Source organism: Terrapene carolina, unplaced genomic scaffold (genome assembly GCF_002925995.2).
Source record: "Terrapene carolina triunguis isolate 2854851 unplaced genomic scaffold, T_m_triunguis-2.0 Scaffold62, whole genome shotgun sequence".
Taxonomy (NCBI): Eukaryota; Metazoa; Chordata; order Testudines; family Emydidae; genus Terrapene; species Terrapene triunguis.
The window spans coordinates 54,065,148-54,079,526 of NW_020664413.1; the positions used below are offsets into that span (position 1 = coordinate 54,065,148).

Genomic DNA, 14,379 nt, shown 5'->3' on the forward strand with positions numbered 1-14,379 from the left:
GCAACCTGATTTGTGCAGTGCCCAGATACCATAAAAATACATACAATATGCATGTATTGCATGTTTGATATGAGTTGATCAAAGTCATTGTGCAGTAAACCCAAGTGCTTCCAACATAAAGCAGTACTCATACATTATGAGAGTAAAGAGAGAATGACCTTCCAGACCTGCAAGCGAGAGTGCTAGAAGGGAATGGGGGTGGGGGTGTGAGTGTGTGTGCATGCATAGGCAACCCCCACCACCAGCCTGATGGTCCTAGAGTGTGCAACCCCGCCTAACACACAGCCTGATCCTCCTTTTCCCCTCTGACATCCTGCCCCCCCACATCTACCTAGCTCTTCTGGAGTCTCTGTCTCCCAATACTTCTGGAACCTTTGCCTTCCCACCTTGCTCCTCACTTTACCCTCTCCACTGGCCCTCAGGTGATGGGTCTATCCTGTTCCCTGGATCTGGTCAGTCCCCAGCACCAGGAGGAACCACCCCACACTTTCTGCAGTCTGCAGGTGAGGCCCTGGCTGCCAGCCTGCAGCACAACACAGAACAGGTCACTGAGATTCCAGCCAGCTGAACTATGGTATACTCACTCCCAGCAAGGTTTTAAAAAGTGGGGGCACATGCCTCCCCCCCTGCTTTTTAATGGGCCTTTGCTCTTTCCCACCCGGTGCATATTCCTGCAAGGTAAAAAAAAATCAAGGCCATTTAAAAACAAAAATAGGTGGCAACTCCAATGTTATGAACAACATGAATTAGAACTGTGGGTAGCTTATTTAAAACCCTAGAAACTTCTGAATCCACTGGTGAACTGAACTGATTGTGACTGGACTACATTCAGTTCTGGGCTCCTAATTAGCAGAAAGATGTTGAGAAAATGAAGAGAGTTAAGAGAAAATCTACAAAAATAGTGAGGGGATGGAAATAATTACATATAAGGAAATATTAGGAGAGTTACATTTGTATAACTCTGGATTCAATAGCTGATATGGCCTATTCTAATCAAAACAAATAAATAAAGATCCTCATTCTTAGAAATGCTCTGATTCAATCCTAGACAAAGCTAAAAATATGACTGCAGTCCTTAAAAAAAATTAACAGTATCTTAGACCCATCCCAGGCAGAAATGAAAGCAAAATCCTTTAAAAAAAAGGCAGAAAAACCTGCCTACCTTTGACAACAAATTGACTTAACTTGCAAGATAAAAAAGTTACTTTTGTGCGGAGAACTTACTAGCCATAATAAAGAGTGTCACCATCAATATAAAATAAAAATACAAAAAACCCCAACCCCAGCCCACAAAACCCCCAGACCAACATATGATTGAAGATACTGGCATCTGTTATTCTTGATAGGCACATATGTCTCCATCTGGGGGCATCTGTCCCATCTAGAATCTAACCTAACAGCAGAGGCTTTATTTAGAGACTAACTTTTACAGAGAACAATTCTGAATAAAGCAGATGAATGTCATGTCAAAGAATGGTACAGTAAAAAAGTGAAGAAAATAAGCATGATCTCACAGAAGTTATTTTTTAAAGCTTCTGTACACATAAAGTGGAAGGTAAACTGGATACTACGAGCACTATGATCATCATGATACTTAATGGTATGGGGTATAAATGATTGTTCAGGATTTAATGAAGAAATATCACACCTCACTTTACTTCACCTATGCCAGTAACATGAATGAAGATGCTTACTATATATAAGAATATAAAAAGAGCTATGAAGATGAGCTACAGAAAGAAAAGGGAGATGTTTCTTGGCTGTATGAATCACTCCTACACGCAGTATTCTTCACAGATTCACACTCAGCCTCTGACTTTTTTTATTCTAGCTCTCTAATTTTAATTCAAGACTACATTTAATGCTCTAGCCCCCTCTACTGGAAATCTCTAATGGGTATAGGTCTTCAATTAATGGGGGATTTTTCAGGATTTTTAAATTTCCTATTTACAAGAAAGTCCAGTGTGCAGAGCAATGAAAGGGAACACACACATATACAAAAGGACTGGCTGTGTTTATCACATTGTTTATAAAATGGAGGTTCATTACTGTTGCTAGAGGTTTTTCAATAAGGATTCCTGGGAGGCAGCTTGGTGCTCGCTCGAAGAGGGAGGAAGTTTTGCTATTTTGTAGCATTCTAAGTTGCATCCCAAAACCCACTTAGAAATCCCATGTGAGAATATGGCTTGTTCATGCCATCTTTCTGCTATGGGTTTGGTTCTTTGCAGGCAGAACACCAGGGCACTCCTGCTGTCAAGGGAGTGAAGTCTCCTGTCTTTGGAAAAAGCATAGGTTTTTTGGGAAGAATACAAGTAAGTGATTGATGTGGAACTCAGACACAATCTGTAACCTAAGGGAAACTTTCTCTTTGTGGAATACTGTATAAGGAGAGTCTGCTATCATGGCTGCTAGCTCACTGACCCTTCTGGCCAAAGTGATGGCCACTAAGAATGCCACCTTCATGGACAGGTGGGTCATGGCACATTGCCATAGGTTTGAAAGGTGGACCTGTGAGTGGTGACAGGAAAAGGTTGAGATCCTATTGGGGCGTAGGTTTAATGACCGGTGGGAAAGTCCTGATCAAGCCCTTCATAAATTGCACAGTAGCCAGGTGTGTAAAGACAGAAAGTCCCCCTATTGGAGGGAGAAAGGCACTAATTGCTGCTACATGTACTCGCAGTGAACTCAGGGCCAGACTTGAAGATTTTAAGGAGAGGAGATAGTCCAGTTAGTCTAGACTATGCACAGCACCTAGTGAATGTTGGTGGGAACATACCAAGGCCAAAAAACACCACCATTTAGCCAGGTAGCATGTTCTAGTGGAATCCTTTCTACTTTGGTTAAGGAATTCACCACTGTCAGAATATATTGGTTAGAACTGGGTAGTGGATCTCTCATTTGTGGTCTGCAGCTAAGCACCTGCTCAACTTGTCTATCAGGGAGTTGTGGACATCCAGCAAGTATGCAGCCTGTATTGTAATGTGGTTTCTGATACACCAGTTCCAAAGTCTGATTGCTGCCAGGCAGAGGAGCTACAGATGACATGAACCTTGCCTGGCCAGTAGGGGGAAGATCACCTGCATACTCAGGAGTGGTGAGCATCATATGCTTAGTGTGTGTATTCTGTTTAGGTAACTGTTAATAAATAGAGGTTAAGGATATTATTGTGTAAAGCTCTTTTACTAGGAAAAGGCCCTGCAGACCTGTAGAGCCCTCAGTCCACCAGGAATGGGTGTTAGCCCTGAGCCCACGGAGGGGTAAATTTGGGTCCCTTACTTCCTGAGCACCCAAAAGAGAGAGTAGGGATGGTGAGAAACCTAAATTGTGCAGGTAACATTCTTTTTTGGGGATTAGGAAATATGGAGAGAAGAATCCTCTCCCTTGGTACAGAGGTGGGATGCATACAAGGAATTCCGCCTCTTATTGAAGACTCAATTGGTGAGAGTGGTTCCCAAAGGGGGATCAGGAAAGTGGTTGGTGAGGAGGGAAGGAAAGAAGCTCTATGAAGTATCCCTGGTAATCTCCAGGACCCAACTGTCTCTGGTGATCTTGTTCCAGCTGAGGGGGAGGGAAATAAGACATCCTCCAAAGATGACAGGAGAGGAAGTAGATGGCATCATTGGTGATACGCGGGCTTGACATGCATGTCAAAAATGGCCCTTGGACAGTGGTTGGGAGTAAGTGGAGGGAGCTGAGGAATGGGACCTCTGAATCCTCTGTCATTTATGCAGACTCAGGTGGATGCTGGTGGTAATATGCAATGTGCGAAGGGGGTGGTCATGGTCTAAAGCAGTGTTTTTCAAAGTTCGGGTCGCAACATGTAAGGTACTGGGTCGCCTTGCTCAGCACCAAGGGACCCTATCAGCTCTGGTCAGCACCGCTGAACGGGACGTTAAAAGTCCCGTCGGCAGTGCTGCCCAGCTAAGGCAGGCTAGTGCCTACCTGTTCTGACACCGTGCTGCGCCCCTGCACCCCAACCCCTGCCCCAGTCCAGAGCCCCCTCCCCCACCCTGAACCTCTCATTCCCATCCCCACCCTGCAGCCCTCACCCCTGCACCCCAACCCTCTGCCCCAGCCCTGAGCCCCTCCCACACCCCAAACCCCTCATCCCCATCGGGTTGCAGGCATCAACAATTTTCTTCAACTGGGCACCCAGAAAAGAAGTTTGAAAACCACTGGTCTAAAGGGCTGTCTCTAGTGTTTCCTCCTTGGGGATGGAGTGTAAATCCCCAGGGATCATAGAGGGGACCCTGAATCCTTTAGAGAATGCAGGGATTTATACATCTTTTCATTAAAAAGGTTGGACTCATTAAAGGGGAGGTTGTGGATGGTGGACCTCTCTAGAAAAGCCTGACAACTGGAGCCACAGGTCCCTTTGCATGACCAGCCCTGTGGCTAAATTTCTGGACACTGTAGGTGTGCGGCATCTACCGCAGTCTGGAGAGTCACCTTTGCTACTAGCTTCCCCTCATCCAGAAAGGATTGGAATTAGGCTCCATCTTCCATGGGAAGTTTGTCTTTAAAGTCCGCCAAGCCTGGCGTACATGTTGAAATTGTATCTTGCTAATAAAGTTTGGTAATTAGCTACACAAAATTGGAGACTTGTGGAAGGGAAGACCTTCCTACCCAAGAGATCCAGTCTCTTTGAATCTTTATCTGCCAGAGTGGATTTCTGGCAGTGCGACAGAGTTCTTTCTGTAGCCACCTGCATCATCACCAAGTTAGGGGCAGGATGGGAAAACAAAAAGTCAGCTCCTTTGGCAGCACAAAATAACATCTTTTGGCTCTTTTTGGTGTTAGAACACAAGATGCTGGTGTGTGCCAAACTGCTCTGGCCAGTTCCAAGATAGCCTTGTTAATTGGAAGGGCCACACTGGTCGGTCCTTGCAATTGCAAAGTCCAAGAGCCGGTGTTGAGAGCACTGGACCTCTTCTAATGGGATCTGTGGATCATTAGCAACCCATTGAAACAGCTCCTGATGGTGGTCATCCAATGGAGAAGTTGATGAAGGAGTGATGGCGTTGTCTGGAGATGATGAGGAAGCCCCCATCTGAGCTGTTTCCAGCTCTTCCTCCTCATACACCAATGGAACTGGCTGAGAAGAGGAGTACAACTCCTGAGAGAGGTCTGGTCACCTGCCATAGGGGTCCCAAAGGCCCTAATAAGGCCAGAAGGAGGGATACATTGGTCATGGTGGCCCCAAGGCAATCAGTACCAGCTGTCTGCGGGGGTGGGGGAATCATATCCAGATAGATGGTAAGCACAGCCTCTCAACTGTGTGTCAGGGCTCCTGTGTGTCTTACTAGAGATACCGGTGCAGGTATCTCTTCTGACTTCTGCAATTCCAAGTCCATAGTGGTGGTACCATCAGTATTGGGTGCTCCTACCTGATGGATGGAGATGTAACTGCTCCTGGGACGTCAGTAATGATTACCCCTCTGGGATAAGGATGTCCCTCAGGAGGGGATAGCCTGAAAGGAGTGGAGACTGTGGGGAGGAGAGGAATATATCCTATGGTGTACAAAGGTCTCCGTATGGCCGAGAGTCTGGGGAGTTCCAGCAGAAACACCTGAAGGATGGGGCTTGTCTGTCACAGCCAGTCAGTCTTTGGATAAACATGGTCGTACCGATGATGCATCTGGACCTGTACTCATAGATGAGACTGGAGAGTGTACGTCTTTCCACTTCAGTCCTGCAGTCCTGGGGGTCTTCGGCGGAGCTGGTTCCATATGCGACATCTCACCCAAGCTGGACCACCTAAGGAAGGAAACGCGTTCCTTATGGACAATCCTCTGTGGGAATCTGTTCTTACGCCCATGAGATTGCCCCTTACTCTCGTGGGAAGCCTTGTAAGAGGATTCCTTGGGCTTTGGTGGTAAAGATTCTTCATAGAATATCAGGGTTGGAAGGGACCTCAGGAAGTCATCTAGTCCAACCCCCTGCTCAGAGCAGGACCAATCCCCAACTAAATCATCCCAGCCAGGGCTTTGTCAAGCCTGACCGTAAAAACTTCTAAGGAAGGAGATTCCACCACCTCCCTAGGTAACCCATTCCAGTACTTCACCACCCTCCTAGTGAAAACGTTTTTCCTAATATCCAACCTAAACCTCCAGCACTGCAACTTGAGACCATTACTCCTTGTTCTGTCATCTGCTACCACCGAGAACAGTCTAGATCCATCCTCTTTGGAACCCCCTTTCAGGTAGTTGAAAGCAGTTATCAAATCCCCCCTCATTCTTCTCTTCTGCAGACTAAACAATCCCAGTTCCCTCAGCCTCTCCTCATAAGTCATCTGCTCCAGCCCCCTAATCCCTCCGCTGGACTCTTTCCAATTTTTCCACATCCTTCTTGTAGTGTGGGGCCCAAAACTGGACACAGTACTCCACATGAGGCCTCACCAATGTCAAATAGAAGGGAATGATCACGTCCCTCGATCTGCTAGCAATGCCCCTACTTATACAGCCCAAAATGCCGTTAGCCTTCTTGGCAACAAGGGCACACTGTTGACTCATATCCAGCTTCTCGTCCACTGTAACCCCTAGGTCCTTTTCTGCAGAACTGATGCCTAGCCATTCGGTCCCTAGTCTGTAGCAGTGCATGGGATTCTTCCGTCCAAAGTGCAGGACTCTGCACTTGTCCTTGTTGAACCTCATCAGATTTCTTTTGGCCGATTCCTCCAATTTCTCTAGGTCCTTCTATATCCTATCCCTACCCTCCAGCATATCTACCACTCCTCCCAGTTTAGTGTCATCTGCAAACTTGCTGAGTGTGCAATCCACACCATCCTCCAGATCATTAATGAAGATATTGAACAAAACCGGCCCCAGGACCGACCCTTGGGGCACTCCGCTTGATACCGGCTGCCAACTAGACATGGAGCCACTGATTACTACCCGTTGAGCCCGACGATCTAGCCAGCTTTCTATCCACCTTATAGTCCATTCATCCAGCCCATCCTTCTTTAACTTGCTGGCAAAAATATTGTGGGAGACCGTACCAAAAGCTTTGCTAAAGTCAAGGAATAACACGTCCACTGCTTTCCCCTCATCCACAGAGCCAGTTATCTCATCATAGAAGGCAATTAGGTTAGTCAGGCATGACTTGCCCTTGGTGAATCCATGCTGACTGTTCCTGATCACTTTCCTCTCCTCTAAGTGCTTCAGAATTGATTCCTTCAGGACCTGCTCCAAGATTTTTCCAGGGACTGAGGTGAGGCTGACTGGCCTGTAGTTCTCCGGATCCTCCTCCTTCCCTTTTTTAAAGATGGGCACTACATTAGTCTTTTTCCAGTCATCCGGGACCTCCATGAGTTTTAATCGCCATGATCGCCTGAGTTTTCAATCTGGGATTGCCATGAGTTTTCAAAGAGTTTTCAAGGCCTGTGCTTGGAGAGGCACTGCTGGTTGGTTGAGGCTGATGTACACGGAGGGAGGGTCTTCCAGGTTCAGGTCAGAGCAAGGTCTCAGTCTCCTCCATCAGGAACGCTTTTAGTCAGAGCTCTGATCTTTCTAATTCTGGTTGCGAAGGATTGACAGATACTGAACTTCAAAGACATAGGTGCGTCATCCAGGCAGTACAGGCACCATTGATGCTCGTCATTGATGGAGAAGGAGTGAGGGCAGGAGATGCAATTTTTGAATCCCGGGACTCTGAGCATAGTCCTGGGACTGGGGAACATTTTCCCTGAATGGCGGGTGGGGGAACTATCCTATGCTAACTATAACTACTAAGCTAAGATATAAAAACTATTTACAAAGAGTTTACTTTACAGGTTATGCGCAGAGTGAAGGAGGACACAATTCTGACTCAGGTCATGTGCTGATAAGAAGGAACTGAAGAGGTGTCTACCCATATTGCCTCTTATACTCTCGGTTGGGAGCACGAGGGAAGCTACTGAGCATGTGCGGGTCAACGAATATTGCGTTGAAGAATTTCTGGACTCGGGCACATGGCATGCATGCATATTCCATGTGTAGAATACACAAAGGGATCATCACTCAACAAACATACAATTATTTTAATCTTTCATTAACTGATGTTTGTTCTGAGTTTTGATGATGTAAAGTGCTATTATGTTTTCACAGGAACTGTCATACCAAATCAGACCAGTGATTCCTTTAGTTCCAGACCCTTGTTTCTGACAGTGGCCAGTCCCAGACATTTCAGAGGAAATGTAAGAAACCTCAAAATGGACAATTAAAGACTAACCTGCCTTACGGATAAATCCCTTCCTAACCCAGAAAGTTAGTGGTTGCTTTATGCTTTGAAGCACAGAGTTATATCACATCTAATTTGTCTTTAAACCTATCTAACACAACTGTGGATGATCTCATTAGCCATACATTTATTACTTTTTGCATTATTACTAAACTCTTGGCCTCAATGATATTTAGTGGCAATTAGTTCCACATGTTAATAATACAGTGTGTAAAAAAGTATTTCCTTTTACTTCTGTTTTAAATGTTACTTTTCAATTTCATTGGATAGCCCCTTGTTTTTGTTCTTTATACCATTCATTATGGGGGGAGCTGGTATTTACCCCCTAAATTAAGTTGCCTAACATACTTTGCATTATGAAGGATTCTTGCGACCTTTTCTTTGAGATGATCTCACAGCTCATTTGTTTGTAGGAGTCCTTTGATATTTGGAAGGGGGAAATACCCTCAGGCTAAAGCAGTGCCTGTTCTTTGTTCCATGAAGAAATTAGTTACTTGCTGTACCTCAATTTTTGGGTGCCCAGTTTAAGACGCCCAAAGAAGCATAATTTTCAGAAAATGCTGAGTACCCTCTTCCCAAAGGTCAAGATCCTTTAACATATCTCAAGTTAGGCACCCAAAAATTAAGACACTCAAAATCATTAATCACTTTTGATAACAATAGCATTTATATAATGATGTAATATTTTCAGTATTCTTTTAACCCATTCTTTATACATCCTAATGTTATGTTTACTTTTTTGAGTGCCACTGCACATTCAGCAGAGGTTTCTAGTGACTGGCCACACTGACACCAAGGTCTTTTTTCTCGGTAGTTTCAGTTAATTTAGAACCCAGCAGATTATTCCTTCCAGTATGCATTACTCCTTGGATTTGCCAGTACTGAATTCCATCTGCCACACTGTGCAGTTCATTTGCCTAACTTTGTTAGGTGCCTCTGAAGTTCCTCCTTGAAGTCTTCTCAAGTTTGAGCTAACTCAAATTATTTTGGTTTTGACATCTTATTGTTCACTGAAAAGGAAAGTATTAATGAGAGCCTGTGGACCCAGCTGGTCTTGCCCTATTAAACCTGCAGCAGATGCCAGGCATAGAGAGGGGAGCTAAAAAGAGGAGACCTAGGAGAGCAGAGGTCTGCTTCTCCTGATGTGAGAGAAGTCTGGCTGCAGCCGAAGACTAAGGCCTGGTCCACACTAACCCTCCACTTTGGACTAAGGTACGCAAATTCAGCTACGTTAATAACGTAGCTGAATTCAAAGTACCTTAGTCCGAACTTACCGCGGGTCCAGACGCTGCAGGCAGGCTCCCCCATCGATGCCGCGTACTCCTCTCGCCGAGCTGGAGTACCGGCGTTGACGGCGAGCACTTCCGGGATCGATTTATCGCGTCTAGACAAGACGCGATAAATCGATCCCAGAACATCGATTGCCTGCCGCCGGACCCGGAGGTAAGTGTAGACGTACCTTTAGGTAGCTTGCTGGTTGGACAAGCCTACTGGTGGAATGAATGACCAGACTCTGGGAGACCAGCCAAAATACTATCTGAAGATAAGCCCCAAATATAAAGGTGGGATCCCACTGAGGGTTCTTTGGATACCCGTTGTTGTGAAGTTGTGGTTTTTCCTGATTTCTTTTGGACCATAACACTCCAAAAGGAGGAAGACTGAAGTTTGCTTTGGCTGGAGGATTAATGCACCACTACACTGGACCTCACAAAAGAGCAAACCTACAAGTGGAGACCTGCAGCTGGGTGATTTGTACCCTGATGGGCTACAAGGGGGCCACTGCAGAGACAAAACCAATCAGAGCCTTTACCCTTTACTTTGTTAACATCTTGAAAATATGCTGGTATATTAGAGGCATGATTTTGTCATACAGAAGCCGTGCTTGTCTGTCTCTCTCTCTCGCTCTCTCTCTCTCTCAGCATGTTCAGCTATATATTCTAAAATTCTATTTTTAATTATTGTTTCAGTCAACTTTCTCCTAGAGAAGTAAGGCTCACTAGTCTAGAAGTCCCTGTACCATCCCTAAAGTCTTTTTTAAAGACAAGTATTGCCATTTGCTAGCCTCTAGTCCTCTGGAATAGCAGCTGATCTTCATAAAAGATGGCATATTTTTATTAGCAGCTCAGCCACTTCATTATTAAGTTTCTTCAGATATCCTCCATCTTCAGAAATCCTGGTAATTTGTTACTCTTTAATTTATCAATTATTTCCACCTTTTCCTCATTTGACATCTTATTTTATGACTGTGTCTCATATCTATTATCTGAATAGAATAATTCCAAGGTAGTATCTCCCCAACATCCTCTGTGGTGAAGACTAATGCAAAGAAATAGTTTAGCTCCTCTGCAACATTCTTGTCCTCCTTACTTACCACCTGGCAGTACATAAGACCAAAAGAAAAGAAAAAGACTACAGAGCTTACTTTAACTGGCTCATGCTGCATCACAGGTGCTTGCATAGCTATGGCACTCTGGGCATAAACTTGGTGATATGCTGCTTGAACTCCATGATCAGAATATGGCTGTCAAAAAAACAAACATTTTTTATAAAAAGATTTTTAAGAGTACAAAAGCATGTTCTATATTTGTTTGTTTTTGTAAACTCTCATGATTTAAACTGCTAAAAACTGTGGACTAAGGTAACCTGAGTACTGAACATTAATCAGTGATTTTTTTAAAATTTATTTTTTTCCCCATTGCAGAATAGATTTTGGTAAATCATTTAATATCAGGTTTCAGAGTGGTAGCCGTGTTAGTCTGTATCAGCAAAAAGAACGAGGAGTATTTGTGGCACCTTAGAGACTAACAAATTTATCTGAGCATACGCTTTCATGGGCTAAAGCCCACTTCATCAGATGCATGCAGTGGAAAATACAGTAGGAAGATAGATAGATATACAGAGAACATGAAAAAATGGGGGTTGCCATACCAACTCTAATGAGACTAATCGATTAAGGTGGGATATTATCAGCAGGAGAAAAAAAACCTTTTGTAGTGATAATCAGGATGGCCCATTTCAAACAGTTGACAAGAAGGTGTCAGTAACAGTAGGGGGAAAATTAGCATGGGGAAATAGTTTTTAGTTTGTGTAATGACTCATCCACTCCCAGTCTTTATTCAAGCCTAATTTAATGGTGTCCATTTTGCAAATTAATTCCAGTTCTGCAGTTGGAGTCTGTTTTTGAAGTTTTTTTGTTGAATAATTGCGGGTCTGGTGCTGGCTAAAGAGGCGAATGGGATTGTAAACTAAGAAAACGTTTTTTTGTTTCCGGTTCCTCCTGCATTTGGAGAAGCAGGACCATGCACATTCCTTGTAAATAAACAAGATTGCACCAAAGAAAATATCAGATCCCATCATCAATTTCAACCCCCAACCGGAACATCCCCAGGGCCCTAAACTTTGACTATCTGCTTGGGTCTGAAAGGGGCAACAATCCATAAGTTTGCTTTGCGTGCTCCCTAGCTGCAGGCCTTCCCTCCGGTGGGGCCTTCTGATACCTAAATGTAAGGGGACTGTTGCCCCTTACTAACATTCAGTGGGGGTGTTTTGGTTGGCTAGCTCCCAGCACTGAAAGGGGAGGGGTTGATGGGAAATCAGGACCCTGAGACTGACAGTCCCCAGGAACAATGGCGAGAGGCCAATGCTCCAGGTCAGCCTGATTGACAGGGTGGGCAGGCTAATCAGCATGCCAGGAGGCCAGGGTGGGTCCCGTCCTCCGTGTGAGTTGGAATTGCCTGGGTCAGACTGAGTGGGGCCGAGCTAAGGAGAAAGCAGGGGCCCAAGCTGAGCTGGAGAGCAGAACCGTGCCAGATCCAGAGGGGCCAGAGATGCAGCCCAGGGAGAGCAGATCCTGTGCTGGGAGCAGAGCTGCAGCCACAGAGCCAGAGACGCAGCCCAGGGAGAGCAGATCCTGTGCTGGGAGCAGAGCTGCAGCCACAGAGCCAGGTGTGGTGAGCAAGTGGGGCCAGGCAAGGGGGGACCTTGGGCAAAGGGCCCAGCACAGAAAGACACCCCTAGCCAAGGGCCCTTGCAGGCCAGACCGGGGGGGATGGGACCGTAACCTGACGGGGGGCTGACGCTGGGAAGAAGGGTCCCACCACTCAAAGCCCGGAGGTGTGTGGCCACCACCATTGCAAGTGTCCAACCCGCAGCATACCTGCAGCACAGCCAGGGCCTGAGAAGGAAATCTGGGATCTACAAGGAACAGACTGCGAAGTGCCCTGATGTCCAGAGACACTGTTTGTGATGTTCCCTGCCACAGAGCGGGGTGATGTGTTTTCCTTTAACCTTTCCCATTTTTCCTTGTTCTTTTCTTTAGATTAATTGTTAATTAAACAACTTGTATTTGCTTTAAATTGTATGGAATAATCAGTGGGTCTGGGAGGTGCCCAGTGCAGAGAGGGTACCCCGGAGTGGGGACACCCTAGCCCCTGTCCTAGGTGACCACAGCAGGGTTGGGGGTTGAACCCCCCAGGAATCCTGGGTCCAGCCTTGTTGGGGTTACGAGGACTCTGCCAGACAGGAGAGTGGAAGGGGAGCCCTCAAGGGCAGGGAGGCCTCTGGGTAAAGGGAGTGGGAGCGAGGACTCAGATCCTTTCGCTAGCCCACTTCACCGGGGTAGTGCAGAAGCCAGGAAAGTTCCCCACAATAGCGGGACCATTCCCCCGCTTACATAAACACAATCAAGCTGCTGAGGTTTTCAGGCTCAGGAGTGGAAGAATCAGGAAAGTATCAAAGGGGTAGCTGTGTTAGTCTGGATCTGTAAAAGCAGCAAAGAGTCCTGTGGCACCTTATAGACTAACAGACATATTGGAGCATGAGCTTTCATGGGTGAATACCCACTTCTTCGGATGCATGTCAGAATCAGGAAACGCTTCCTCAGCTGCTTTTGTAACTGATGACCTGGAAATGGAATGCTCTCGAAATCTGCTATCCCGTTAGTTATTTCTCGTGATTGTTTTCATCACTGCACTGTTCCTGTCTGTGAGTAAGTGTGCACTAACTCTGGGTGAATGAGTGGGTAATTTAAAAAAAACAAACTTCCCTCATCTCCATATTTTAAGTAGAAAATTGACATAGTACTCAGTTTATTTTTTCGAACTAAGACTTCAGTGCTTCCTAATTTTAAAGAAAGTGGAGTATTTATCAAACTTTTGGATAGTAGAATTTTATTCCTTCTGTCTCTCGGAAGATGGGAGCTAGATCATAACTTGTCATAACTGTGTGCTAGATTCATGGTGCTTCTCTAGAATTGTTCATAGAAAACATGCTTCCTTCCAAATGAGTGCTACATTTGTGAAGTCTGGAGTGGACAAGCTGTTCATTTTATATTGTAAGTCATTTTAACTCCTATGTAAGTGATAAATATTATTATAGTCTACACGTGTTCACACACTCTGGTTCTGTTCCTATTGATTACACATAATTTGACAGGAGAAAATAGCTTATGTCTCTCTAGTTGGATTAACGTATTGTAGCCATGTCAGTCCCAGGGTGAGGTAATATCTTTTACTGGACCTACTTCTGTTGGTGAGAGAGAGCTTTCGAGCTACCCAGAGCTCTTCTTCAGAGGCCTTGGCTACACTTGCCCACAGCGCTGTACCTCACTCCCCATCCACACTGGCAAGGAACGTACAGCGCTGTGTCTCCCTGGCTACACCGCTGCAGGTACCCCACCTCCCCAAGAGGAATAAGAGATGCAGCGTAGGGGCTACAACTCCTGGGTGTCAGTGTGAACGAGGAGTTAACTTGCTGCGCTGTGATAATCCCCTTATCAAGTGGCCACTCTTCATTGTTGTGATCGGCTCCAGGAACACGGAAGTGCCGTTTCAAAGCTCCGTACCAGAGAGAAAAAGCAAAAATTTTGCTGTTTACTTTGAGTGAATGAGAAGCAGGGGGGTCGGAACTTGCAAGGCAGCGTGCTGACACACTCTCAGCACCCCAAAACCCACTCTCTCCCCACACACTCCCTGTCACACTCCACCCCCCCCCTTTTGAAAAGCACATTGCAGCCACATGAATGCTGGGATAGCTCCCCATAATGCACCGCTCCCAATGCAGCTGCAAATGTGGCCACGCCAGTGCGCTGTCAGTCTGCAGCGCTTTCCCTACTCAGCTGTACGAAGGTGGGTTTAACTCACAGCACTCTACAGCTGCAAGTGT

The 14,379-nt window shown here is 45.7% G+C and overlaps 1 protein-coding gene across 1 annotated transcript in view; it reads right to left on the reverse strand.

The window, feature by feature from the left end:
- Window positions 1-14,379, reverse strand: part of BOLL (boule homolog, RNA binding protein) — a 93,636-nt gene that overhangs the window by 21,645 nt on the left and 57,612 nt on the right. The window contains exon 11 of the mRNA XM_026647652.2: window positions 10,640-10,738. Within this exon, the coding sequence (XP_026503437.1) occupies window positions 10,640-10,738 (99 nt within the window). The remainder of the gene's footprint in view (window positions 1-10,639; window positions 10,739-14,379) is intronic.